This window comes from Magallana gigas, chromosome 7, assembly GCF_963853765.1.
Source record: "Magallana gigas chromosome 7, xbMagGiga1.1, whole genome shotgun sequence".
Classification (NCBI taxonomy): Eukaryota; Metazoa; Mollusca; class Bivalvia; order Ostreida; family Ostreidae; genus Magallana; species Magallana gigas.
Window position 1 is genome coordinate 27,161,015 of NC_088859.1, and position 27,927 is coordinate 27,188,941.

At 33.5% G+C, this 27,927-nt stretch overlaps 3 protein-coding genes and 1 long non-coding RNA gene across 4 annotated transcripts; 2 read left to right on the forward strand and 2 right to left on the reverse strand.

Moving 5' to 3' along the window:
• Positions 1-4,061: 4,061 nt before the first annotated feature.
• LOC136270205 (uncharacterized) lies at positions 4,062-5,704 on the reverse strand. Its single transcript, XR_010707944.1, has 3 exons — positions 5,546-5,704; positions 5,244-5,369; positions 4,062-4,161 (listed from the first exon to the last, which is right to left on the reverse strand). It is a non-coding gene; the product is annotated as an uncharacterized lncRNA (long non-coding RNA).
• A 23-nt stretch (positions 5,705-5,727) lies between these two features.
• LOC105324011 (tripartite motif-containing protein 3) lies at positions 5,728-8,808 on the forward strand. The gene is made up of 2 exons (XM_066067104.1): positions 5,728-6,043; positions 6,249-8,808. The coding sequence occupies exon 2, from the start codon at positions 6,249-6,251 to the stop codon at positions 7,998-8,000; it is 1,752 nt and encodes a 583-aa protein (XP_065923176.1). The 5' UTR covers positions 5,728-6,043; the 3' UTR covers positions 8,001-8,808.
• Positions 8,809-12,852: 4,044 nt separating this feature from the next.
• LOC117682873 (uncharacterized) lies at positions 12,853-17,993 on the reverse strand. The gene is made up of 2 exons (XM_066065162.1): positions 17,779-17,993; positions 12,853-17,118 (listed from the first exon to the last, which is right to left on the reverse strand). The coding sequence occupies exons 1-2, from the start codon at positions 17,822-17,824 to the stop codon at positions 14,624-14,626; spliced, it is 2,541 nt and encodes an 846-aa protein (XP_065921234.1). The 5' UTR covers positions 17,825-17,993; the 3' UTR covers positions 12,853-14,623.
• Positions 17,994-21,883: 3,890 nt separating this feature from the next.
• On the forward strand, positions 21,884-27,919 carry LOC105334623 (WD repeat-containing protein 13). Its single transcript, XM_066065163.1, has 13 exons — positions 21,884-21,996; positions 22,101-22,156; positions 23,346-23,434; positions 23,563-23,617; positions 23,957-24,105; positions 24,433-24,515; positions 24,640-24,780; positions 25,153-25,319; positions 25,685-25,744; positions 26,213-26,355; positions 26,650-26,769; positions 27,041-27,159; positions 27,620-27,919. The coding sequence occupies exons 1-13, from the start codon at positions 21,918-21,920 to the stop codon at positions 27,814-27,816; spliced, it is 1,458 nt and encodes a 485-aa protein (XP_065921235.1). The 5' UTR covers positions 21,884-21,917; the 3' UTR covers positions 27,817-27,919.
• Positions 27,920-27,927: the final 8 nt, after the last annotated feature.

Here is a 27,927-nt window from a genome sequence, read left to right on the forward strand (position 1 = left end):
TCATTAACGCTCAAGATGTCCTGCAAAGTCTTTTTTCTTTCTTCTGATATCGCCGTTCGTTGTCTACATCTTCTACCGTTTAAGATTTCTTATTCCTATTATTTTAGGTATGGCAGATTCTTTACGTTTACCTACGTGATTGTACAGTTCTGCAACTTAATCCGAAGAGAGCGCTGGATATGTTTTTTAGTTTGATAAACTGGGACTAGTGGTCAAAGCATGTTATGTTAATTGAGAGAAAATCATACATTTTCTAAATAAATAAAATGAATGACAATTTTAACAATATTCAATATTTACATTAAGTATATCGTTTATAGCTTGTTTAACACATCTTCCGAGTAAATAACATTTCATAACATTTTCTGTATTCCATTCCGTTCAGCCTTCCGTTCCGTTTTCCGTTCCGCGTTTTAGCAACACCCGTATTTGTGGGGTATATTAATTGTTTATTCGAAACACTCAGATTGTATGTTGAAGACAAATATTACAAAGTATACGTACATACCTAACAAACTCATGAGAACCAATAACTTTATAACATAAATCTTATATATTTAATGAAGAAAATCTATACTGACACATTAAGTCTCCTTCGAAGGAGGGGTTGAGAAGCAATCAAAGAATGAACAAAGACAGACAACAAAGCTTTAATGATCGTACCATCTCTTTTCCTTATAAATCTATTATTTAGTTCTCTATTACAATTGAAACAAACGTGCACATGCAAAAAAAAACATCTCTCAACTGTGTGGCTTTGGAAGTCATAAAAAGCTGAGTCTAGAGGAGTCGATGGGTAGAGAGTAAAAAGCCTCCTGTAGGAAATAGGACAGTTGCCATCTTTAAATTTATATAACCTCTTAAGACCCACATTCCATCGCCCAAGTTGAAAAATAATTCAACCCAAATTGTTAACGTGTTGTATATTTGTTTATCAAGATATTGTATCAAATTAGTATTTAAAACAAAAAAATACCTGTAGTACCCTTTAACTTTTTGATTCTTCTTAAAAACGTACAGGCATAGTAATCTATTCCTATAAAATATGGCATTGTATGTGTTACTATACTCTGTCCATTTAAATCCTCGCCTTTATATCATTGATTAACATTTGCTTAATTACTCAATATTTAGAAATACCCAAGGGTTCAAACGATGTTCATTCAAATTTTTTTTTTTAATTCCAGGATTTCTTATGTAAAATGCCTCATCTGACTTATCAGGTTTAATACCTGATAAAAAATGTATATATAACTACTCTTTGGGGCCCCCTCTTTATACAATGAATAATGTAAAATCTACATCAATTTTGATAGTTTTTCAGACACGAGTAAATAAACACTACACCGTTAAAACAGTTTCTATAGTTCTGACACATTTCTGTTGTGGGGATAAAGGAATTATCGCTATTCCTAAGAAAATATTACAGCAGAAAATTATCCTGGTTTGTAGCCATTTGTTATTTTTGAATAAAGATGAAAATAATGGGTGGGCCTTAGTAAATTAGAGTGATGTGCCTGTCAATACTGTAACATTGATTTTTAAAGCTCTTGTCACGTGACAACATTTTTCATTCTAGTGTATTCATTAATCAAGTAAGTGTGAGTTAAGTTATAAAAGTCACACGAGCTTACGCGAGGTAAACAACAGTCATTTAATTATAATGGAGAAGACAAATTAAATTTTTGAATGTTTTTAATTTGAGGAATTCAGGAATAGGATTTTCTTATTCTGGGTTAAAATAGTATTCCATGAAGGTACAATGTCAAAGATTACGCGTATGCAAAAATAAGTGTAAAATTCGAATACTTTACAATATCAAATTTTTGTTATTCTACCGAGGGGCCATATGGCACAATATCTTTTGAACGCCCATTGTTGCTCGGGTGAGCGATGTGGCCCCATGGGCTTCTTGTGTTGTAGGTCCTGCATCTAAGTTATTACTTGTCCTATCTTCACCAAACTTGCTTGGATGATGCATCTGGACCTACTTATGAACTTCAAAGTCTTGGATGCTGAATCTGGGCCATAAATTTCAGATGCTGGAGGAGGTTAAGGTTTTGGAGCAGGTTAAAGTGTTTGGTGTAGGTGCCCTCCGATGGTTATATCTTTATTGGTCTTACTTTATTAAACTTGCAAGGATGGTCTTATGATACTGATGCACATGACAGGCTTGCATGCCGAATCTGAGCCATATGTTTCGGATGGTAAATAAGTTTAAGGTTTTTTGAGCATGTTAAAGTTTTTGGAGCAGGTGCCCTCTGATGATTATATCCTAGTTATTACTGATCCTAACTCACAAAACTTGCATGGACGGTGATGTACTTGAAGGGTTTGAATGATGAATCTGAGCCATAAGTTTTGAATGCTATATGAAGAAAGGTTTTGGTGCAGTTAAAGTGTTTAGAGCAGGTGCCCTTTGATAGACAATTCTTAGTTGTTATTGGGTCAGTTTTCAAATTTGATTAGAAGATACATCATATGATTCTTATGCACTCCACAGGAAAGGATGCTGAATCAAAGCCATAAGTTTCAAATGCTGGTGGAGGTGTAGTTTTTTGTCCTCTACTAAACAGGTCACATGTTTAATAGATAGTAGTACTATTTCGAAATTGCATGGTTGATTTAACTATAATATAAAAAAAATCTCCGAATATAATATTGTATCATATGATACAATATTGTATTATATATAATATTTTATCACATAATTGTATCATTTGATGGTGTAAAATATAACATTGTATCATATGATCTGATATTATATTAAATAATATATAAAATTGTCACATGATGTTGTATCATATGATAAGATACAATATTGTATCAAATTATATTGTATCGAATGATACATTATCATTTTATGTATCATATATGATATAATATCATACAAATATCATATGATACAATATCATAATTTGTTTTTAAAAATATATATTATATCATACAATATAACATCATATGATACAATACTGTGTTGTATTATGTGATGTGATGTTGTATCAAATGAATGTTATGTTATGATATTGAACATTGTATCATATTATTTAATGAAATTAAAAAATTCACAACTCGATACAATACCATATTTTATTTTATGATACAATAATATATTTTGATTCAATATTATATTAGTTCATTATATATTACAGTGTTATATTGTATCATATGATATATTATATTACACAATATTGTATAGTATCATAGGATGCAAAATCAAACTTTTTATTACTGTATTGATTAAAATTGTATCTTCCAATAACGTATGAAATTAATGTTTGATTATCAAACAATATTTTAACATACGATATACGATATTTTGTTTATTAACTATGTTCATAAAATATCATAAAGGTGGTCTCATAAAGGTGATGTCCAGTCTCGGTGAGCTTTGTTATCTGTGATTACCTATGCTTTGCTGTTGTTGATAAAATGAGTGGCAGACGCGGCATGGTTCGACAATGTTGAAATGTTCTGTTCATCAAGCTTGCACAAGTTAAATCTAGTATAACCGAGAAGTGTGATTTGACCTCTAGCGTCTATTAAAACTCATTTTAAAGCTAGCTGTAGTCTTTTAGATACGGCTATTGATTATCGACTGTTTATCAGTAACTAGATAACCAAACACTGCGCCTTTAGATAAAGACTTAGTGAATTCTTTCAGCAATACGTGACAACAAAAGGCTGGATAGAATAGAAGTAAGTTTTAAGTTAAAAAAAAAATGATATCAATTCAAAGTCTCGGAATATTTTCCGTGTCTAACAAATGTAATATGTGAAGGAAGCCTACATGTTTCTTTTTTAACGGTATTTAAGGTGGGTCTCTACACCAAATAAGTGTAGGAGATTTTTGTTGCATGCATTTGTTACCAATACTAGGCACAGTATTCAACAATAATATACCTCAAAATACAATACACTATTTTCTAGAGAATTTTTAAAATATCAGTCTGGTCCAAGATAACCCCTTATTAATCACATTTTTAAACATTCCTGTTTTAAAATTCTTATGAAAGTGAAATGTTATTAAGTTTAGAAATGAAAACAAAAAAAATCATGAATGAAGTTTGTATGATATTTATTGGAATCCACATAAATATGAAACTAAAATATAAAAAAAATTCTTTTAAGGCAAACTGCTGGACAAAATCCCACAAAAACCTGAAAATATAAACAATATTCGTTGGTGAATGGGATGAAGAAAAGAAATTGAATGAAATTGAAAAATTAAAGGAAATACTTAATTATTGCAAAAATCTTGGTATGAAAGATCCTGTTTAAGAGTTGTCTTTCTTTATTTTACATGGTCTCAAATATCTTGGGATCAATTTTTTAATTAATAAAAATCACGAAGAAAAATTAAAAAAGGAACAAGTTTATGTTAAATATGTAGATATAAGATAAGTAGTGCTTATGATAATGTTTGAAGCTGAAAAATCATATTTTTGACGAATGCATTATATATATTTAACTCTTCAGAACAAAATATTAGTAGTTAATTATATTATAAATTGCCTTTTACTTTTTTTATATACAATAGCAATTATAAACAACAACCATACGCATATTAAGGTAAGGTTTGCGGTTACAGGGAGATAACTCACACATTTTCATTGTGACGTAACACCAACTACCCTTTATTTCAGTTATGACGTCAAAATTTATGACATCATAATTGATTTCATTTTTTTTTTATTTCGCGGGTTTTTTTTAGTTTTAATGAAAAAATAAGAGGACACAAGCATTTTCTCAATTTCCACGAAAACGAAATCCGCATCATATGGTTTTGAATAGTGTTTTAGAAACATCAGATTACACATATTCTAAGATACGTTTTTCCCGAAATCGGTGGACTTGGAAAGGTTATAAGATGTTTTCGTTTACATAATAGTAGTCCAAAATTAAAACTTTTGTTGCATTTTATTCTATTATTAGATAGTTCATCAGAAATTAATAAAAGTGAATCATGATATTAATAGTGATATTATTTTCGAACATTTTAAGCATAAATAACCCCCATAATAGTCACATATAAAATGTACATATTTTCACGAAATTGTTTACATTTCATCAAAATGAAAATTGGAAATCATGAACTTTGACCTTTGTAGTTATAAAACGGGACGGGCAAAATTCATTTGAATTTCATGAGAAAAAAGACTTTAGTATAGTGAACAAAATGGTATGTAACTTTGGTACAACCTCTAAAAAATGCAAGCCGCAAACCTTACCTTAATACATACATTAGATGTCCATAGTGATACACATGCATGTGTGGAAATGAAAAACATGCTCCTCTTCAGAATTCTGTCTTTCCCTCATTTGGCTTGCAAATCCGGGCTTCCACTGCTATTGCTACCTAGTTGTATCTATTTAAATCAAAATACATTAGTTTAATGTCAAAGTTTCAGTGAAAGTCTTGTACTGCAAATGTGTTTTTTTTAATTTGAGAAGTTAGGATCAATTCAAGAGATCGTACTACGGTACTTTCGTTTTATATTCATCATACATATATAGTTTAAATGAAAATTTGACATCTGCTTACCTATATCGATAATCCGCCACATATGTATGATCGTCTGTTGCAGATGACATGACAAAAATGTGTTGCCAATAGCAGCAGAGCAGGGAAACTGTATATTATTTAGATTCCATGTTTTCCGTACAAAACAGCTGATAATCAATGTTAGTTAAAGCTTTAAACAGGAAGAAAATTGACATATTTTCTAAGCGTTTTGGTGATTTCATTCCTATCTCACCTCCTTAGTTAGAAGAGTTCAATTAAACGGTGTATAGCTATTTTGTACCACGACATAATGTTATCAATCGGGAACACAATGGCGTTTCGAACGGAAGTCAGACATGTTTTGACGATGTAGCCTTCCACCTTAATATGTTCTTGACATCCTTTGACGTCAGTTTAAATCTAGCACCAAAAACAAAGTATTGATCTTGTCTACAACCAGGAAGTTAATAAAATTACCGGTCTCGTAAATTCCCGTTTTTTCAAAAAGTCTGATAAGCCATCACTTGTTATTGCCAGGTATGTTATTTATTCAAGACAGTGTTCCATATTTATTTGTAAGGCATGCGCGCAACCATACATGTCTTTTCTATACAGTGTTATTTTTTTTATGAGAATAACGTCCATTGTTATTGAACAAAACTTAACTTTCACTTTGGCGTGTTTTCATTTATATACATCTATGGTGGTTTTACATAATAAAAATCATTTTAACAATTTTCAGATGGCAATATCTAACCCAGTAGTGTCAGATACTATCCGGGATGAACCAGTGATTGCTCAACACTTCTTGGTGTGTGGCAATGGGAATTGTGAGGAAAACTGTCAGTTTTATTGCAATCCATGTCACTTATCAATATGTAAGCAATGCAGAGACGAACATCAGAAGAATTCAGACACCAAGAATCATGAAGTGGTTCCTTACCGACAACGCACGCGTGAACTTCCTGTAGAAAAATGCAAGGATCATCCGACAAAAGAAATAAATATTCTCTGTGAGGACTGCCAAGCTCCGTTATGCTACAAATGTGCACTACAAAACCATCAGAAACATAATCTGGCCGATTTAGAAACAATTTATTCTAAGGGATTTACTCATTGCCTTGATGAAATTCATAAAATTCATCAGCATTTTCTCCCAACTACACAAGATATACAGACAGAAATTAAAGAAGATGCCAAAAAAATAAAAGCAGTCATGGATAAAATAAGAGAATCTATGAAGTCTGACGCTGAATCCCTTAAAAGACTGGTGGACTCAGTAACATCAGATAATATAGAACAAGTCAACAAAATGGAAGAGTCACTAATGGAGAATCTCCAGAGTGAAGACAACACATACAGAGATTACATCTCCTTTCTTGAGGATTTTGTCAAAAAGATCCATGCCTACTTGTCCTCTACTAAAGTTCAAAACAATCCGATCATTTTTTCTCTATCTGAACATTTAAATATCCAACCAATACCAAAGACCACCAAACCAGTCCCTCCAGTATTTATTGCTGGTCAATACTGCAAGGAGGATGTCATCAAACTACTGGGTAGAGTAACTGTTCCTGACGCTAAGACAGAGAACAGAGAAATAAAACCAATGGAAACTGCATCTTCACAGTTGAAACCTACAGGGATTGAGGCGAAGCAGGTGAGAGAGAAAGCTGACTTGAAACAAACATTATCTCTGTCTTCCTCTGTCATCGAGGTTTTGGAGTACAAAGTACCAGGTGTTGGCCGAGTACGTCATATATCATTAGGTAAATCAGGCACTCTTTGGAGCAGTGATCATCATGGTAACCTTGTCCAAACAGATCTACAAGGGAATCGGCTACAGGATATACAAACCAGTGGATCTGAAGGCTACCACACAGTCACACAGGATGGGAATCTGATCTATACAGACACAAGGAACAAAGTCATTAATATGAAAACAGTGGATAATACAACCACTGAATTCATTAAAACGGGAGACTGGGATCCAATCGGCATATACTCCTCCAACATCAACGGGGACATACTGGTGGGGATGATAAAGGATGAAGAGGCTAAAGTCACCAGGTACAACAAGACAGGAGAAGAGATACAGAACATACAGAGGAATAACAATGGACAGGAGATGTATAAGTATCCACACTACATCACAGAAAACATCAATGGTGATATCTGTACATCAGACTTAAACAAACATGCTGTAGTGGTGGTGAATAAATCTGGACAACACAGGTTCTCCTACACAGGTCAGCGGTCGGTGTTTTCTCCCTATGGTATATGTTCTGATCTCCTCAGTCACATCATTGTTTGTGATAGTTATTATGCAAATAAGACGGTTGACATCCTGGATCAGGACGGTCAGTTTTTGTCTCGACTTACAACACAACAAGGGGTAGGGTATCCCTGTGGTGTATGTGTGGATGATGAGAACAATCTCCAAGTTGGACAATATAGCACAAACACAGTGACAGTGTACAAGTATCTACAGTGATTATGCCTCTATAAAAATTACTCGATTATAAGAAAAGCTCACCATCTATTATAAATGATGAATTTGAAATTAAGATGATCACAGTTACTAAATGTTTATGTTATGCAAGAGCTTGTATTAATACTTGTACATCAGGCTTGGGGTAAGGCTAAATGTAATGGTAATGCATTGCAATGCATTACATTTTTTCAAAGTAATGCTTGTAATGTGTAATGCCACAAATTAAGCATTAAAGTAATGGTAATGTAATGCATTGCTTTCCAAAATCTAGTGTAATGCTGGCATTACATGGCATTACTTTGCATTACTATGCTTTTCTATGCAAGTTCATTTATAAAACTGTGATGAATTGAATAATTTAAATTGTATTTGATTAAAAATTGTTTTATTAAAAGAAGAAAAATAATTATTGAGATAAAGGTAGTTTAGTTGTATGATTTAAAAAAATCCATTCTTAAATTGTCAATATAACTAGCTATAACAACACAATTGCAAAACATTTTAAGAGTGTTGTTATTAAGAATTTTATATCATTTGAAAAATTTACTCCAATTAGTTGGGCATTCAATGAATTCTTTACTGTGAAGAATGTGTTAACAACACACAATGCCCCCAGGATAATCTAAGTATCAAAACAAATTATTTCCAGTAATGAGTGTTAGTTCAGTTCAGTTCAGTTCTTTATTAACTTTAAGCTATACAGCTTATCAGTACAATAAATATAAACAATATACACGTACAGGTAGGTTAACAGGAGAATGTGGCAGAAGTGTACATATGATATCAACATCTAATTTGTATTAAGTAAATCTTGTCTTATTTTCAAACCAAAGTAAATAAATTTACCCAGATTACATAGTTCCTTTACATTTTCAACATTAAAAAGTTGCAGAAGTTTACACATTGAAGGTTTTTTCCAATAATAAGGCTTAATGTATTTTTGCGATAGCCATCGTATATGGGACATATTAAAATGAAATGAAATTCATCTTCAATAGAATTTGAACATAAAAAACATTTTCTGTTGTGTCTTTCAATATTATAAAATCGACCTGTTTCTATTGACAATTGATGAGAAGACAACCTGAATCTGGAAATACACTTTTGATATTTGTTTGGAATAGGTTTCCTTAAATAAAATTGTAAATCATGGGTTGCAATTAAGTATTTGAAAAATGAGCATTTACTAGAAATATCTAGTTGAAAAAAAATATACTGTGTAGCTTGGTCAAAAATACGTTGTTTAACAACAATGAGATCTGCAGCTGTTATTTTTTGTTTTTCCCACAATTCAAACATACCCGGATTGCATAAAAAATCTTTAACATGATACAACCAGTTTTTTGCATTATGTTTTTCGACACAGTCATATAGTGTATAATAGCAATGTTGAGTAATACAATTATTATGGTACAGTATTTTTTTTTCAGAACTTAACTATGTTGAACATTCTTTGGTACAGCAGAGGACAGCGTCCTAATTCAGAATAAACTGCTACATTACAAGTTGACCTTTTAACTCCCAAGATATGTTTACAAAAATCAAGATGAAGTTTCTCAATATTAGGTGCTTTGAGTGAACCCCATACCTCAGAAGCATAGTTAATGACACTGCCAACAAAGCAATCAAACAATGATAGCAAAGTATTCTGATTAAAAAGGATGTTTCTAATATTTTTTTTTCAATACAAATAATGCCTTCCTACCTTGCTCAGCAAGTTGTTTTTCGGCTTTAGAAAATTTATTATTGTAGTAAAAAATAATGCCAAGATAAGCAAACTGATCTACAATTTCAAGTGGTGTACCATAGATATACCATTATAGAGTATTATAACCCATTTGAAAATAATTTTACTCTCTCTCTCTCTCTCTCTCTCTCTCTCTCTCTCTCTCTCTCTCTCTCTCCATCTTTGTTGTAGTGTTGTATATATTAAAAAGTTTAATACAAGATTCGTGTATTTTTTTCTATTATTGCCTGAACACTCATATCTTAGATTTTCAAACCCGACAGGATGCAGTTAAAAGATGAAACCTTTGAAACTTTGCTGATCATAAAGTTCAACAGCAATCTTGTATAAGTCATTAAATTTGAACCTGATAGTGAACATGAACCTGTAAATATGTTTATTAATACACGTAAGCGTGTTTTATATATGACACATTTGCCAAAACTTTTTATTTAGCTTTTAAATTACTTTAAATTTTTTAAAACTTATTGTCGACTTTTCACAAAGTAATGGTAATGGTAATGCATTACTTTAATCATGTAATGGTAATGTAATGCATTACTTCAAGAAATTTAAGTAATGGTAATGGTAATTTAATGCCCAAATTCATGAAGTTATGGTAATGTAATGCATTACTTTACAATGTAATTCACCCCAAGCCTGTTGTACACATAATCAAGATAATCTGATTAAACTGGTACCTGTATGATAAGAAATAATAAGTTATGAATTTCATTAATTTTGACCAATATAATTTTAATTGGAAAGATAATTTTTTTTTACCACAATCATGACCATATGCCCTTTTAAGGTAGGTTAACGTTAGTTATTTGGTTAGAACGGTTAATTTAGGCACCAAATGGTCTCAGTTGACAATATTCTCACAATTTGCAAACTCCAAAAAACGCCGAATCGGCCCATTAAAATTTTGAAGTAAAACAACGATTAAAATAAAAATGTTCATTCATCTAAAATATGTAAGAAGTTTTAATTGATTAGATAATGTCGTATACACATTTTTGAATTATAAAGAATTCAAAAATTGAGTACACGACAATCGTGTTCTCAATTTTTGAATTTCTTATAATTCAAAAATTTGTATACGACAATACTGTGAATAGATGCTGGTATGATAACTTCGTTCTGGACAATGGGTTTTTTCACATTCTAAAACTCCCAAATTCATTTTTCGTATGGTAGCTTCGCCCCCTGAACCTCCCACCAGGGCTCTACCCTGGACCCGCCGGGGGCCTCAGGCGGCCCCAGACCCCCTGCCGCAGTAAATTTGCCTCACTAGAATATTATCTCAAGCTACGCCCCTGGTATGAACGGACTAAAGTATAGTGTGTTATTTAACACAGAGTTCTTAAGGAGGCTGGGTGGTCAACAACAAAAAATTAATGACTATGTGCATATAGTAAACACACTGCTGACACATCGTACATGTAACACCTAACCCTCTTTGAAATACAATCAAGTGATTTCAAGAAGGTACAGTTTATTTCAATAATTGCCCTGAAATTCAAAAGTTGTTTAAATCTCATGAAAATGCACATATACCATCTTGAATATGTGTGTATACAAAGTACTAAGTTATATATACTTTTATCTTGTTTCAAAAAATAATTACGATTTCAACATTTTAACATATTTCTAAGATTTAGTCATAAATGATAAAAAATGACGCATTTTCTTGACGGGGGTCATTATTCTACGTGGAAAAATTACCCCCGGTCATTATTCTACTGGGGTCATTATTTATATAATAGTGTTGTGTTGTGCATGTACTATGCCTAAATAGTAGTCAGGGTTTGATACATAGTGCACGCGCCGGAGGCGAGTGCACTATGTATCAAACCCTGACTACTATTTAGGCATAGTACATGCACAACACAACACTATTGTTATTATTATGCCGACTGTTGAATATACTGACGTGCTTTGCTAGTAGCTGTGACGTTCGAGTGTTGACAAGTCCCTAAAAATAATCACCGGAAAAGCAAGTGTTTGTTTTTTTCTTCAAATTAATCAATTGATTTGATGGTTTATTTAATCAACAAGTTGTTGTACAACGAAAAGTCAACAAAGGTTTATGTTCTTTTCAAGAAATGAGAGACGTTTTACCTTACCGAGAAAATTCGAAATGTTTAGCAGACGAAATCTCATTGAATTATTTTTCTTGTACATTCTTTATCAAGCTTCATTTAAAAAAGCGTTTTTGTGATTCTCATGTAGAATTTCTTTGTAAAATGTTCAATCAATTTGTTCAAAAGTTTATAAGAAACTTTAACTTTAAAATTCCGTCAATAAAGAAGTGTTTTTGGAAAAATGAATAATTTTAATTGCTTGATGTCAATCGTACATATCTACATTTTATATATAAAAATACTATTAGTTTTAATAACGGCTACTTTAGCGTAGCGGTAACGCTTTGGGCTACAAGTAGGTATGATTTTAGCGTCGTGAATTCGAATCCCGCTGTCGGCGCTTGAAAGATTTTCGTTGAAAACATGTGCCGTGCTCTATTTCGGCATATAGTCCAGTCAATTTAGCAAAATTTGGGGGATGACCTTAAACAAATTGCAACAGAAAATTTTTTTATGGCATACGCATTTATACTTTCATATTATACTTAAATAAAAAATCCACCTAAATCCTCTAGAGGGAAAATATTTTTTTTTGCTTGAAATTAATGATATTTTGGGTCACAAATTTGTCCAAAAATAATTCAAATGATACATTGTGACAAACTTTTATCTTAGAGTTTGCTATTAAAATACATACAGACATAAATGTATTTTAAAAAATTAATAAATGTTTAAAATATAATTTTTTTTAATTTGTTGATAGTTTGAGTAGATTTAAAGTCGATAAAAGTTCATAAAGTGATCCTCATTCATCATCAAAATTAATGTCTCCATCAATAGAATTAGAGCAACTCGGACCACGGCATTCCCCACAACTCATGGAACAAACAATACCATGTCGTTTACAATTGCAACGTTTGGATTCACAATTTGATTTGCAGTTACAGCGAATTATTTTCAATAATTCCTCGGGTGCAGGGGGGAGATGTGTTTTCGTTGGAACCAGAATCCCGTTTTCCAACTTCCATCCCCAGGCTCCAGGTTATTACCTATCCATTGTTGTACTTGATGGTATACTCGGTAAATGTGATATATTGCAGCTGCATATGTCGGTGGGAGACTGCATACTTGTACCTGTTTTTGAACACGGGATGTTTTGGTGACAAATTTCCGAAATCTCAGTATGTCTAGTCCTTCGCAAGGTTGAGCGCCAAACAAACCAGCTATAACATCCTCCCCTGTAGATGCAAGCATTTCTTTAGATGGTATCGGCGAATTTGTAAGAAAGTGAGAGGAAACCTCCTAGTAATAAGCTGAATTAGCTTTTACTTTCTTTAACATTTGTCCCTTACTCAAACCATATATTCTAGAGGTAGTGTCACAACCTGTCAATGCATGTAAAAACAAAATACACTCGCAAACTTCGTCTGTTAAATGTATCTTTGTCTTTTTAATGTCCCATATTTTTCCAGTTTTGTTAACTCTATCAGAAAGAAAATAAACTTCTTTGCTTTCCGCAAGATCCATGTGATGCAATAAAAGCACTAAAAGGTCTGTATCTTCTCCAATAAGAGCGACATTATTTTCTTTTCCTTGCGATAACGTCGTTTGAACAATCAGAAGGTCTGCATCACAGTCTGCATTTATTGTGCAACATCCTGACTTTTGTAGGTCATTCTGTAAGAGGTCGATAAATTTTTGTTTGTTTGATGGATTAGACAGAAACACTTCTTTTTTTGAACGAAATGGTGTATTTTCATTGAAGAAAACATCACGTCCTGTCAGCCCCTTGGAACGTCTGATGTGAGCAACATCTTTGGTTGTGGGGCCGTGTGAGTAACCATCAAAGACAACCATGCAGTTTGAAAATTTGGAAGCAACGTATCTTGAATACATTTGGGATATATCACCAAATGTTAATTTCCAAGTCCACGGTAATTTGTGCAATAAAGACCCACCATCTAGAACATATTTAGTATCGACTGGTAAGGCATCAATCCCGCATTCACCCGACGTCCAAATTGCATCTGCAAGGGTGCTTTTGTTCGCTTCTCGTGGCATTCCCGAATTATCAAACAGAGAAGAAGGATGACTTGACAGTTCAAATTTAAAAAGTTCACTCATTTCGGGAAATGCGTCTCGGGCTACAGTTGTTATCCTCTGAAATAAAAGTTGGGGATCTACTTGGGCAGTTTCATTATCGATTGTTAAGGCTTGTTTAGTGTGCATGGTTATGGCTTTGTTCTTTTTCTTGAAAGAGAAGGTGGTTGCATCATTTCCAGACAATGAAGAAATTACCTTAGATCCAATCTCATTGCATCTATCAACATTCACATCTTTTTCTGCTGTCATCCCTGTTTCGATACTTCGAAGTTGATCAACATTTCTATCAAAAGGGTTTCGCTCCGCTATCCGATTCACAAGCACTAACATGTCTTTATGGTCTCTTTCTTGTCTGCTTTTTGAAGTTTCTTTATGCTGCTCACTTGTGCTGTAGTTCACTTCTGTCAATATCTGTAGACTCTGAGTAATCTCTGCACATATTGGGCTGGACAATAACCACAACGCTCTTTGATACTCGGACATTCCTCTGCCTCTGGTTAGTCCACCTGTTGTTTTCAGACTACGCATCAAGATCTGTTCTATTGATAAATCGGTAGATAATCCTGCCCAGTACTTATTGGATCTGCGAACAACGTGATAGCCTGCTGCAAAAAGACTATGGACATCAGGATGTGTCTCTTCTAGTTCGCACATTTCAGTCAAGTAAATGTATGCAGATTTAACATATAGGTTATGTCCAGCAGCAGCTAAATATGGCAGCATTTTTTAACTGTTTGTAGGTGTAGAAACCAATCCCCTGTCCTTTCAGCTTTTATAAATGTGTGCAGGAGGGAAACCATGTTAAGGTATTCAAACCAAAGAGTAGCTGTGCGATTCGAGGGGAGATCTCTCATAAATCCTGACATTTTGTCTTTTATGCCCTTAAAAACGTCATTTTTACAAGCTTCATCTGCTGATAAATTTTCATTGCACATATCGTCATACATTGCACAAATAATTTGTAAGTCAGGATGCCACATGTGGAAGCTATCATCTCTGCCACTCAAGTCCTCATCTGCATCACCGCTGTCCTTCTGTGCAAGGTTGCAATCTGACGAGTTTTCTGCAGAATGATTTTCCATATCTAAATCTGTGTCATCAGGTTGAAGTTCCCTTGATTCATCGTTTGGATTTTTTCCCCCTCCATTTTCTTCATTTGGAATTTGTATTCCATAAATCTCAGACAGAATTAGGGCATAAAGAGTAGATTCGACCAAAAAATGACCTCTGACGGCTCTTAAAACAGCCTTCCCACTGAGCATATGTACAACGGCATTTGGAGCATAGACACATTCAAGAAGCTCTTGTAAACCTGACCCACCCATATTGTGACCAATGGCACCGAGGAAGCTCATCTGTAAATGAAAACCTCCAAGGCGTATTACTATTCTATTTAAGTCACTTTCTCTTTCATTTCTAGTAAGAAGCGCTTTCCAATACAAGGGTTGATCAAAGGTTATTACGGGCGTTTTGTTGTACCTCGAAGCTTCCCTACAAACAAATTTGAGTGTTGTGTAGATGCAAGACATGTTACTTGGATCAAGGTCTATCATTGGGAAAAAAACTGACGAAGACTGTCCAGGGAAGGTTCCACTATTAAACATCTGTAAAAATCCAGACCATGCAGGTTTTGGATATCTCAACGGCCAAATTATGGATGACATGAAGTCTAATTCCCAAAATTTATTTTTTGCTTCCAAGATTGTGAGTTTGGCAAATGGTATCTTTTTAGTCTTTGTTTTCTGCTGGTACAGAGATACATCAATTGTTCCAATGTTCAGTACTTCCTCTTTTGAAACATCTCTTCTTGGAACTTGAAAATCTTTTTTCACAACTGGTGTTATTGCTGCCATGATTCCCATTCCATGGAAAGTATTCAGACCATCAATCGTACAGGCATTGTGATCAACATTGTCTGCAACAAACTGCAAACAAGACTCCTCTCCAACATCAACCTGAAGTGAATTGCCCTGTACCACAGCAGCGGATGATTGGAACTTTTTAATTTCAGAGTAGGATGTGCAGAAGCCAAGATTATGCAAGGTGTCGATAAGGAAACGAGAGGCAAAGTGTTGATGCAGAACAACACCCAGACTGATTTGTAATGGTGAAATAATGACTCTTGGTCTTGCCGCCTGAATCATCGCTTGACCAATTGCTGCTATCTTCAGATTAGGATTTTTTTCTATGAAAATGCTATCTAAAAAAATTTTCAGTGACAGCGGTAAGAAATTTGTATGAAAATTCATCGATCCTACTTCTGTTGGGGATGGATAAGACTGCTTTGAAATGGACATGCACTTAATGTCACTGCGTATGATCTTGGATGCAGCGGTTATTAGAGCAAACTTGTCTGACTCAGGATCTTTTTTCTGTTGCATGTAGAAGTCATGAAGAATTGATTTAGCTGTGTAACAAAATGTGACAACGTCCAATTTGCCATTGACATCGGTGAAGACAATGTCTTTGTCATATTTTTGTCGAAGCTTTTGCTTCATGTACACAACACTGTAAGGAATTTCACAAAATTCTTCCATTTTTTTAACAAGATCTACTATGGTAATTTGCTCATCATCATTTGCTTCTAAATAATCAGTTATTTTCATGAATGCTTTTTGTTGTATGAGCTCTACTGGTCTACCTGAGGTACATTCCTTTTTTTGTTTCGCTGGTGTTGGAGAAAATGTGCTAGGAATGTTTTTTCTGGTACGGAAATTGAAACTACACGTTTGGTGATATAGAGCATCGGCTGCGTGTAAGTCATTTATAACTCCCAGCCTTCCTTTAACTTCACGGCTCCAACTGTCATTCCTTTCTTCGCAAATTTTTCCAATGGTCTTCTGAAATTCAAATGTTCTAACACTAAAGGCATCGTTTTCACGTTTCCTCTCATTTATTCTAGCTGGAAATCCACAGAACAAACAGTGGTCCCGGAAGTCAAAAGATGAATGAGATCTGAGTTTTGGAGGTTCTGAGGTATCGCTGTAGCAATTTGCTATTCTCCGCTTTGCTACAAGAATTCTTCTCTTATCAGTAAGGAATTTTCTGCAGTCTGTGTGAACGACATCCCCAGGGATACAAAGTATGTCCTGTCCTCTTTCTTCACTTGCTGCATTAATAGTTTTGCTTCCTTTCGAAGTCAAACATACAGTGCTGCTGGTAGCAAGGGGACCATGACATATTTTGCAGACTTCCATAATTGCTGAAAGTTTTGAAAAGAAAAAACATTTGTAGACATGTTACATTTGTCACTCTTGATTAATCAAAATAATTAAGTAACTTAAATCGGAGATTAAATTCTGATTTAAACTTTAAATCTTAAGCAATACACTGAGTAAATAATTATAGAAGATATATTTATATCAACAATTTGACTTTTAAGACAAAATTAATTTTAAATTGAATGAGATTTAAATCCGGCATACATTTAAAATTGAAATACAATTAAATACACTGTATTTGATAAATATAATCATCTTATTTATTCAAAAAGAAATTCATTATTCCATTGCGAAATGGGGAAAAAAATGAAGCATTATGCTGTATTTTGTTAATTTTTGACCCAAATTGCGTTCCATATTTTTTTCCAGTCTGCATGACCCCCAACGAATACGTTTAATTTCGAACAAATTACAAAAGATGGCTGTATTATCTTATGCAGGACAAAATAATTCTTAAATTAAATGAAAACTTTAATTTTGTCTAAATAAATCTTGGCATGTATAACATGTCATTAACTTCGAGATCGTACTACTGACCGATTCGCGTCTGGTGTGGATTTATTATTTTTTAAATGGAAGAAGATCAAAACATGTAAAAATGTTTAACAATATTTTACTGAATATATTCAATTATAACTTACCTCCTAGAAATACTGCAAGGTACAAAAAATTCTCATAAAATCTCATCTCTCATGATGTTGTTGACGTAAGATTCACCAATAATACGTCATAAACTTGAGGTACGGTAGCGCATAAAAGACATTGAACGTATACAAAATATATCGATTTTTTTTTTTGATAAAAAATATTTTAAATTACAATATTTTGAAGTGGATTTTTCTTATTTAGATTACGAACAAAACACCTTTGAACAGCTATAAAAAAAAAATTTGTTGCAATTTGTTTAAGGTCGATACTTCTTCTTTACTGGACTAAAATAGCGAATAGTATGCTTACGCTTTATAAAACCGTTAATACTATGCGAAAATCATCTTCGCTGGCCAAGGGTTTTCGGTCCACTTTGCTCCCCATAAACCCTTGGCGGATTTCATTACGAAAACTCGGTGATGTGGTGGCGCTATCTAGCGAGCAACTTTAGTTGCGCCCCTTGCATATTTACATTTTAATCGCATTAAACAACAGGTTATATACACACTACAGCATTAATACAACTTGAAAACATGTTGACTACCGAATATCGGAACATAATTAACGATGCTATTAAATACGAATTAAGTTATAACCTAGGAAAAGCACGGATTGTTTTATTCATAGTGTTTTGTAAGGACCTGTACCGGGAGTGAAAAAGTCGCCGATTTATATGAAAGCTTTCATGCTATAAAATCAGGTATCGTTGTGAATATTGCGGACCAAAGAAATTAAATAAAACGCTCACTGAACCTTTAAAAGCAATAACCATAAGCAGGAACGTATATACTAACGGGATAGGCAACTTCTACATTCGCCATGTTTACTTCCCGTGCTATCACGCGAGCCTTGACAAGTTTGTAGAACTATGGTCAATCCCAGTAAAATATATAGGTTTTTAAAGCGATCTGGTTAGACCATCGTTGGGGAGGCACTGTACTCGAGAACTTGTGTCTCAACTTGTTAAAAGCACCGAATGTTTTACCAAAGATCACACATGTGTTTTCTTTTAAAGTTTATATTTACAAGCACTGCGATTGGATCAGTTACTCGCAGCTGCAGCCAATCATAAAACGGAGCTTGTCACCGAGTTTTCGTAATGAAATCCGCCAAGGGTTTATGGGGAGCAAAGTGGACCGAAAACCCTTGGCTAGCGAAGATGTGCGAAAATAGATGAGTATTGAATATATAGTGACAAACTGCCAGAAGGCATAGCCTAATAATCTGCGTTACAACGGCTTGACGTCAAATCTATCGAGTATGATTCCCTCTATTTCTTACGGTTTATAAATAATTCATAGGTGTATATTTACATTCAGTGTATATTGCCCCTGAATTTGAATGTGCGACGTTAAATTTTCTATATTTACATCTACCAAGTATTATTTCTCTCTATTTCTCACGAAAACTTATATAGTTAATTCATAGCTCTATAGAAACAGCCAGACTGAAATCTACATCCCCCGTTTATCGATTGGTCGAAATCTACAGCGACCTACAAAATATCACGGACTGCACGAAATATCATGATGATGTCAGACTCAAAGTAACTTTTCATTATCAATTTATTGATTTGTTAAAAGAGAGATGTTAATATATTTACATTTACTTTCTTTCCCTCTATTAAATTGCATTGATTTATTTGAGTGATATTTACGCATAACACAGAAGACCCAATCACCAAATCTGGTGCGTATGAATACAGTCTTCCTTTAGTATTTCTCGAAGAACATGAGTCTACATGACTCACTCTCCTCGCGACTTCAAGCCAGATCACAACCTGATATTATACTTACCGTGGCTGATAAATACTTCTTGATGTAAACATATTTTAACAGTAAAATGAATTCAATTGATTTATTTATTAGAATACCAAAAGTAAATTCATCAAATTACAGAATGAACAAAAAAATTCTCTCATAAGTTATCAAATCTCTGTGCACTATTTTTGTCAGCATGATTCGGCTGTTCCAATGGCTCTTCCGTTTATTGCACATTACTCGTTGAGTAAGGCAGAGATTTAAAAAATTAAATCATGTTTTCGGAAAGAGAATTAATGTAAAAAAACGTAAATATAAGCATTGAATCATTATTTTTTTAAAGATGTGGTCTCATAACTGCAACGGTGTGTGCATACAAATTGAATAACGCGTGCAACGGTGTGTGCAAACAAATGTTCATAACGCGCTAGCGCTCGTTATTCAATTTGTATGTACACACCGTTGCATTAATGAGACCACATCTTTCAAAAAACAATGATTCAATGCTTAAATAAACAGTAAAATGCGGGTTATGAAGGTAGCGATCGTTGCAGAAAAAATTTACGTAACCCGCTATCGCGGGTTATGTATTTTTTCTGCAATGTCGCAACCTTCATATCCCGAATGAATCACCAAAGAAAGCATTTCATTGTTTAAATGAATACTTTTTGCTAATTCATGCACCATGAGCACAGATACAAACGTCTTCACGTGTTTTGAGTATATTTATTTTTGTAAGATTAAATGAAACGTAACTAATTTGATATGTACTTTTGAAAAACAATCGCTAATATATATCTACTCCTCATTAAAAAAGATTTTTCTTCACAAAGTTTCTGGCACTAAATTTTTTGTCGCGTAAGCTTTATAACTAAATAACATGTTAATATGGCTGTTCCATGTATGTTTCATATCCCTGACTTAAAGCGCAAATATGCAGACAAAATGAATACCGCGCTAGCTTGGTGTGTCATAGGACCGACGACATCCAAAAATAAGCATTCAATGCTTAAATAAAACAGCTAGACTGAAATCTACACGCCCCGTTTATCGTTGGTCGAAACCTACAGCGACCCATGAAAAAAGCTAAGGGGAAATAACTTGTTCTGAATGTAGGCCTATGTCTATAAAAAAATAATTGCTATAATTGTTCTTATTCCAACGATTCATTTTATTAAAATGTGTTTGTAGTTTTAGTTTTCTGACACAAATGACAATAAAATTAAACTGACAAGATAGACAAGTTTCTGAGATTTTAGTGTGATCAAAAAGTGTGATGACATGTATGTTTTGTATGATAATTGAATAAATTTAAGTCTTTTTAGTTTAAATCAGTTCAACTTTCATCAGAGAATTTTAAAGCTGACATGAATTCATAAATACGCATTATTTCCCTTTTATCTCCGATTACCGCCATATTTAGTTGTCGATTTCTATTGTTCTGCTCATCGCTACACACCCCCTATATAAGGCCGAGAGCACTATTCATGCTTCACCGCATTCAGGTATTTCATTCACCAGAACACGTTACCTGGTAGAAACGCGTTGTTTTGAACAAAAATAATATGACAACCACTTTACTGGCAAGGAATATCCAATGAACGACGAAACAAGACAGACTGAAATCCAGCCACAGATACTTCAAAAATCCTCAATAAGTGTAGACCGTTTTCCTGTGTATAATATAACATCGCACATGCGCAAACTACACACTGTGGCAGATCGAGCAATGTCAATGATCGCATGGATTCTTAGAAACGGAGCGTTTTTGTAGGAACGAATGGAAACGATGTTACCTTGTTACTTTCTTGAATTGACTATCATTTAGCTAGTGTGTTGGATGTACTGCCGCCGGGGTTTTAAAAATGATGCAGACGTTATGCATTCTGTATGAACGACACACGTGTTCGATGTGCATGCGAAGTAAGGCAGCACTCTATGTGCAAAATATTACGGATACCTTGGAAATTCTTTCAAAGAATAAATATGTTTTGTATTTTATTGATTGTTGATTCCTTTATTATCTAATACTAACATTTTACTACATTGTGTAGTTCATGCATTCAGAAGTCCGTGCAACTTGAGTATCATGGAGTTACCTATACTGATTACTAATTCATCTCGTTCTTTTTCAATAAATGGTCAGGAAAAATATGTGATGAAGTTTTTAATTCTTAATATTCTCTTCTGATTTCAAGACAACGTCTATATAAAAAAAATGCATTTCTTTCACTATGTGTATTTTTATTAAAAATCGTTCAAATGTGCAGGAAAAATATCTTTGGACAGAAATGCATTTTTTACAATCCCGACTAATTAAAGGAACAAGTTATTCGATACTGAACACCCGGAAGTAAAATTAAAATGTAAACATGACAGCTGTGTGGCAACAAGCACTCGCTTTAGATGCAAAGTTCAATGCTTATAGAACGCCGAGCAACCCCCAGTTTAGTAAGATCATTAATTATCTGTAATTGATTTTTAAAAAATAGAAGTTGCTTTGGTTTGACATTCAGAGTGGTTTACTTTAATGAACAATATCGTACATGTTTCAGAAACTTTGTACATTCGACGGAAAAGTCAGCTTCTACGCGAAAGTGCTAAGTCTGGGGTAAGATTACACGTGTCAATATGTTCAAAGGGTTGCCATTCCAAATTAAATGATAAATGAATAGGAATCAAACTTATAAGATATGTAAATTTAACGAGGCCGGGTGTAATATCATTTCTACTATAGATATTTTTATGAATTTTCTTACATGTACTCTTACTTTCATATGAATTATTTTTAGATCAATAAAATATTTATTTATCTCCCCGATTTTTAAGGGGTACGTTTCCAAAGTTATTAAATTTTACTATGGGACCCTATGGGCATTTGTTGAATATTTACACATTTCCCCATATTTTTTTGCCCTATTGATTTTTTTTCCTTTTAAATATATGAAAACGACTCTAAAATGTAACCAAATAATCAAATTTTCAAAATTGTTTACCTCATGGTTTAGTCCAGGGATAATATGAAAAACGACCCCCCCCCCCCCCCCCCACACAAAAAAATTGTTGTATATTATATTTACAAAATATGGGCAAAATAAAACTTGATTATTAATGAAATAAAACATTCAAATTGATAGTATGTTTCTCTTAATGCTCAGTCAGTAAATTCTTTATTTTAAAAATCTATTACTGTCTTAAATAATTGAGGGAATTATACTTTTTTCTTTGCCTTTATGCATTATTTAAGATACCAGGAAACAATGATGTGTAAGCACCATTTTAGCATTTTGCCCTATCGGAGTCATAATATCCTTATTTCTCAACCAATAAATGTAACATGTGTTATAAATTTTGCACAAGAACACATTACAAAAGGTCATAACTTTGCACCTACGGCTGCATGAAAGTAAAAAGATGTGCAAAGTCATGTGCACTCGAACTGTATTTGGCCTCTTTAATTTTTCAATTCTGTTGTTTAATAAACATGTAAAAATACAGATATACATGAGCCAGTGGTAGAATTTGGTATTGCCAAAGCCACCGAATACATTTTAGTTGAAAGGTAACCTATAAACATCACTATTTTTACCCTGCCAAAAGGATTAGCCACAGTTCAAATTATAAAACTACAGTGTGTAATGTGATGGTTCAGCTACCTGTGAAGATTAACATTCACCTGGCCTTTCGAGAATATTATTATTTTTGGGTAGCAAAATTATCTTATTTACCTCAAAAAAGGAAATACATGTAACTGTACAATATCTACTATGCTGCTTACATTTGATTAAAATGTTTGTCAGAGGGACCCTGCAGTGAGGAAAGAATTTCTTCCCATACGTGCTCAACTCTTGACAGCCAAATATGGAAGTCCTGCATACTCTGATCAAGGGTACAAAAGAATTCTTTTTTTTTGTTCTTTTTAAATCAAATATTCTCATAATGTTATTTTTGATAGCACTTGGGATTATGAATAGTCTCAATTGTGTCACTATTTACTTTTTAAAAAATATTTTGTAGGAGCATTAGGAGTAGATCCTTTAGTATGAGAAGTGTTGGTCGTAATACATTAGAGGTAAATAATACTGAAGAATTATACTGCACATTGTTCCAAATTTTTAAAAATTATTTGTTTCTTATTTCATAGGAGACTCAATAAAGAACTGTAATACAATAGCAATCCTAATGAATATCATTGAGAGTGCTGCTGTTACAATTTTACAATTTTCAAGCTTACATTTAAAAATGTTGTTGCAGAAAAATAGTTTTATTAATTTAATTTATAGAACACATACTGATCTTGTTTAAACAGATGTTCATAACCTGCAGGAATGTGTTCCAGAATATATCTTTTTTTATATTTTCTTATGTCTTTTTCTTAATTTTAAAAAAGTGCATTTGTTTTATGTTTTAGAGTTTTGATAATTTGGCAATTTCTGATGGGAAGAAGCACCACCGTCGCCACCAAAGTAGTGGTTCCATCAGAATGTCTTTTGATGGACCCATGAAAAGAGTGTTTGACAGCATTGAACTGGTTCCTACCAAGGAGGCAGATGCTAGCAGGTACTGAAGTTAAGATAAACTGCAATTCTTCATTAAAACAGGATGAAACTTTAATGCTATTCAGCCAACTGAAAAGTGATTGAAAGGTACGGTACATCAATCAATGCCATTGATTTTTACATGTAAACAAAAATTAGTGATATATATGTATGTAGTTTTTAATTTAGTTATTTGGGTATATTATTTATGTTCTTAGCTTAATGTCAATAACTTTTATATGTACAGCGCTGTAGAGTAATTTAATATAAATTATACATGGTGTTTTATAAATTTTGTATAATAATAATAATAATATTTCTGTAAACTCTCTTCTTTATATGCTTTAAGGGCAATGGCAGGGGGAAAGACAATCTCAGAAAACTATGCGTTTGCAGGAATGCATCACATTTTTGACCAACACACTGCTGCAGGTATTGCATGTACCGGTATATTATAGTTCAAAGCATTATGTTGTCAACATCCTGTACCTAACCATAAACATCTAGGTCATTACTTTTGATATTTGATCTCCATCTTGGTTTATTTTTCAACAAGTGAGCAGTGTGAAATTTGCCAATGATGATCGTACTCGAGTGGCCTGCTCCTCTTTAGATGGGACACTGTCCATTTGTCAAGTGATCCCCCCTCCCGCCACTGTGATCTGTATGTTGAAGGGGCACAAGAGAGGAGTCAAAGGTAATTCATGCAATGTTCCAAGAACCATAAACATTATGTCATTCACAATATGCAGAATTTTCCAGCATATGGCTACTAGATATTTGCTCATTTTATGTTAGATATTCCTTGGAGAAAGAAAGTTTTCAGATCATGAATTAGGATACAGGGGTAAACTTTTAAAACTCTATGTATTTATTTAATTTATTGACACCATGAAAAACTGTCTTCAAAAGAAATTACAATACATGTATTCATAACATTTACTTGACACACAAACCCAGCATGCTACCCATGTATTGGTTATATTACTGTAAATTTCAGAATCTTATAAGGTATCTAAAAAAACAGGTAAAATATTTTGTATTTAAAACACATATTGTTTCTGTTTAGACTTTGTTTGGTCCTTGTCCAATGACATTATTCTGAGTGTGTCACTAGATGGCACTGCCAAGCTCTGGGATGTGGCTGCAGGAAGTTGCATCAGAACTATTGAGGATGAACAAGGGGGAGAACTCTTGTGTTGTGCTTTTCAGCCTCTAAACAACAATATGTTTGTTGTATCCTTTATGTACGGATATTTTTTTACAATAAGAGTATTTATAGTTTATGATGGTTTCATAAGTTCTAAGGAAACCAATTTAAGTTACAGTTATATACATGTACCAGAAAATGACATTGAATATGAAGATTGAAATATGCTATATTAGATCCAGTACTGGTGCTTTCTATGATTTAGTTAAGAAAAAAACTGGATACACCTTAGTATTGCAAATACCGTAGTTCTATTTTTGAGAATAAAGTATACAGTAACTAGAAAATTGGATACCGCAAAAATTTGACAAAACTGGAAGATATCTAGTCATTTGGTATGGAAATGCAAATTCTAATGCTTCAGGTGTTATAAATCTTAACTTTTGACAAGACAGGCAGCAGTAAGCATGCTGTGCAAGTGATCAATGTATCTACAGGAAAGGGAGTCAAGGTATGTGCAGATATAACACTGAACTACAAATACTTGTAGCTGTAAGTCATTATATATATACAAGTTTCTGGTACACATACTTGTTGTACCTGCAAATGAAATACTGGGTACATGTACTGTGGAACTTTTACATCATAAACATCAATTCTCATTTCATTTTCATGGATTTGTTTCTATGTGTTTTTCAAACTCGGGTTGATATCCCAAAAGTTTTGTTCTATGACTATCCCCCTTCCCCACCCACCAATTGAGTTAATGATAGCAAGGTTTGACAGTGCATTAAAAGTTTGCTCTAAATGTTTACCCTCCTAGGATAGGTAGATGTATAGGATCACAAATATACATGTTTATGTACCATTCAAAATGTACTTGTAAAAAAAAACTAAAGATGGTTGCTAAATAATTAAACAATTTTTAAAAATTCCATATATTTCAACAGGTATATGTAAAGTTTAATTCTTTCTTCAGGGTGGCAGCGGCAAAGTTACAGGAGGAGTGATGGCCCTGACCTTTGACCCTACAGGTCATATTTTATGGGCTGGTGATGACAGAGGGGCCATCTTTTCATTCACTATAGATATAGCCACTGGAAAGTTGACTAAAACAAGAAGGTACCATTAACATAATGAAAAGCTCAATATCAATTAATAAAAAAACAATTACTCCATTTCTATGGCACAAAAAAGTGGCAGAAAGCAATAAAACTTGATTTTTAAAAAAATAAAAATTTGATTCACAAATTATACAAAACTGGTAATTCATGTGTTCTAACTGGTGTCATTGATAATGATCATAATTCAAAGGTTATTTATTTCATCGGAGGATGGGTAAATATTTTAAAGACTTTAAACTACATGATTATTAATGCTTCAATATTTTGCTACGATAGAGACTTTATTTTTCAGGATAACAGTGTCAGAGGGTCACCCAATCACCAGTATCTCGGCCCGAGCCTGGATCAGCAGGGAAGCCAGGGACCCTTCTCTTCTTGTCAACTCCTGCATCAATGCCATGTGTTTATTCAGGTGAGTACCAGTATATGGCTAATTTATTGTCTTAATGCATTGCAAGTGTTAGATCTTCTGTATTGAGTCTGTTGACTGAAAGCCATGTTTCTATTTTAATGAGTGATGTAAATGTTTTGGCCCCTATTTCACCTCTTATGAAAGCTATGAGGATTTATACGTGTACAAATGCATGTTTACTCTTGAGTTGTTTTTAGCTGAAGTGTTTATATTCTTTCAAACACGTTCAAGATGAATGATTAATGAATTGTTACTACCTGTATGCTTACAGGATTATCACAGATGATGGTGGCCTGCAACTGAAGAAAACTTTCCCAGTGAAGCAGAAAAGGTCACATATTAGGAGTACGTTCTGCCCTCTCATGTCTTTCCGACAAGGGGCCTGTGTTAGTGAGTACAAGTTTTTTTATTAAAAAATATATATAAATAAATTGAAACCATTAAAGCTGAACACCGTTTGTAAATAGGCACGACGTGTAGGATTCCTTTTGTGGTCTTAGGATTTTATGCATTTATTTCTTATTTTATTGATGTTAGTATTCTCTTGACTTGAAAAAAAGTTGATAATTTCATTGAGACCGATTACTGGTAACACAGCGAGGCAAGATGTACATCCACATAGGTGAGACATCTTCAGCAAAATACTTTAAACTGCTTATATAGGGGTTGTAGGGATAGCAGTGAGGAATATTGCGGACAGTGCCTATTTATGAGAGATGTTCAGATTTAATTTATATGAACATGGGCCATTTTCTACTCTAGTTTACCTTCAGCCCATATCTGAAACCTTTGCAAGTACGTACATGTACCTTTACCTTTACTCATTTATTTACTTTTATACATTTTGCAGTTTCTGGAAGTGAAGACATGTGTGTTTACTTCTTTGACATTGGAAAGGACAGCAAGCCATGTGTGAATAAACTTCTAGGTCATTCTGCTCCGGTTCTTGACGTCTGTTTTAACTGTGATGAGAGTTTGCTAGCATCTTGTGATGAACAGGGACTAGTCATTATTTGGAAACGAGAGGGAAAACAAGGAGCATTATAGCACATAACTTGTTGAGGAATTGATGAATATACACTTACCATTAATGTAGATTATCTGTGGTGCACATGCAGTATTGGTAAATCCATTTCAAAACTGTAAGAAGTTTGGCTT

What these genes read in the sequence shown, in the direction of transcription:
- LOC105324011 (XM_066067104.1), top strand. Translation starts at nt 6,249, where the DNA reads ATGGCAATATCTAACCCAGTAGTGTCAGATACTATCCGGGATGAACCA.
- LOC105334623 (XM_066065163.1), top strand. Translation starts at nt 21,918, where the DNA reads ATGACAGCTGTGTGGCAACAAGCACTCGCTTTAGATGCAAAGTTCAAT. An exon ending in GCCGAGCAACCCCCAGTTTA is followed by an intron (nt 21,997 to 22,100) that starts GTAAGATCATTA and finishes TACATGTTTCAG; the next exon opens with AAACTTTGTACATTCGACGG. An exon ending in CTACAGGAAAGGGAGTCAAG is followed by an intron (nt 25,745 to 26,212) that starts GTATGTGCAGAT and finishes TTCTTTCTTCAG; the next exon opens with GGTGGCAGCGGCAAAGTTAC.
- LOC117682873 (XM_066065162.1), bottom strand. Translation starts at nt 17,824, where the DNA reads ATGAGATTTTATGAGAATTTTTTGTACCTTGCAGTATTTCTAGGAG. An exon ending in CCTTGCAGTATTTCTAGGAG is followed by an intron (nt 17,119 to 17,778) that starts GTAAGTTATAAT and finishes CAAAACTTTCAG; the next exon opens with CAATTATGGAAGTCTGCAAA.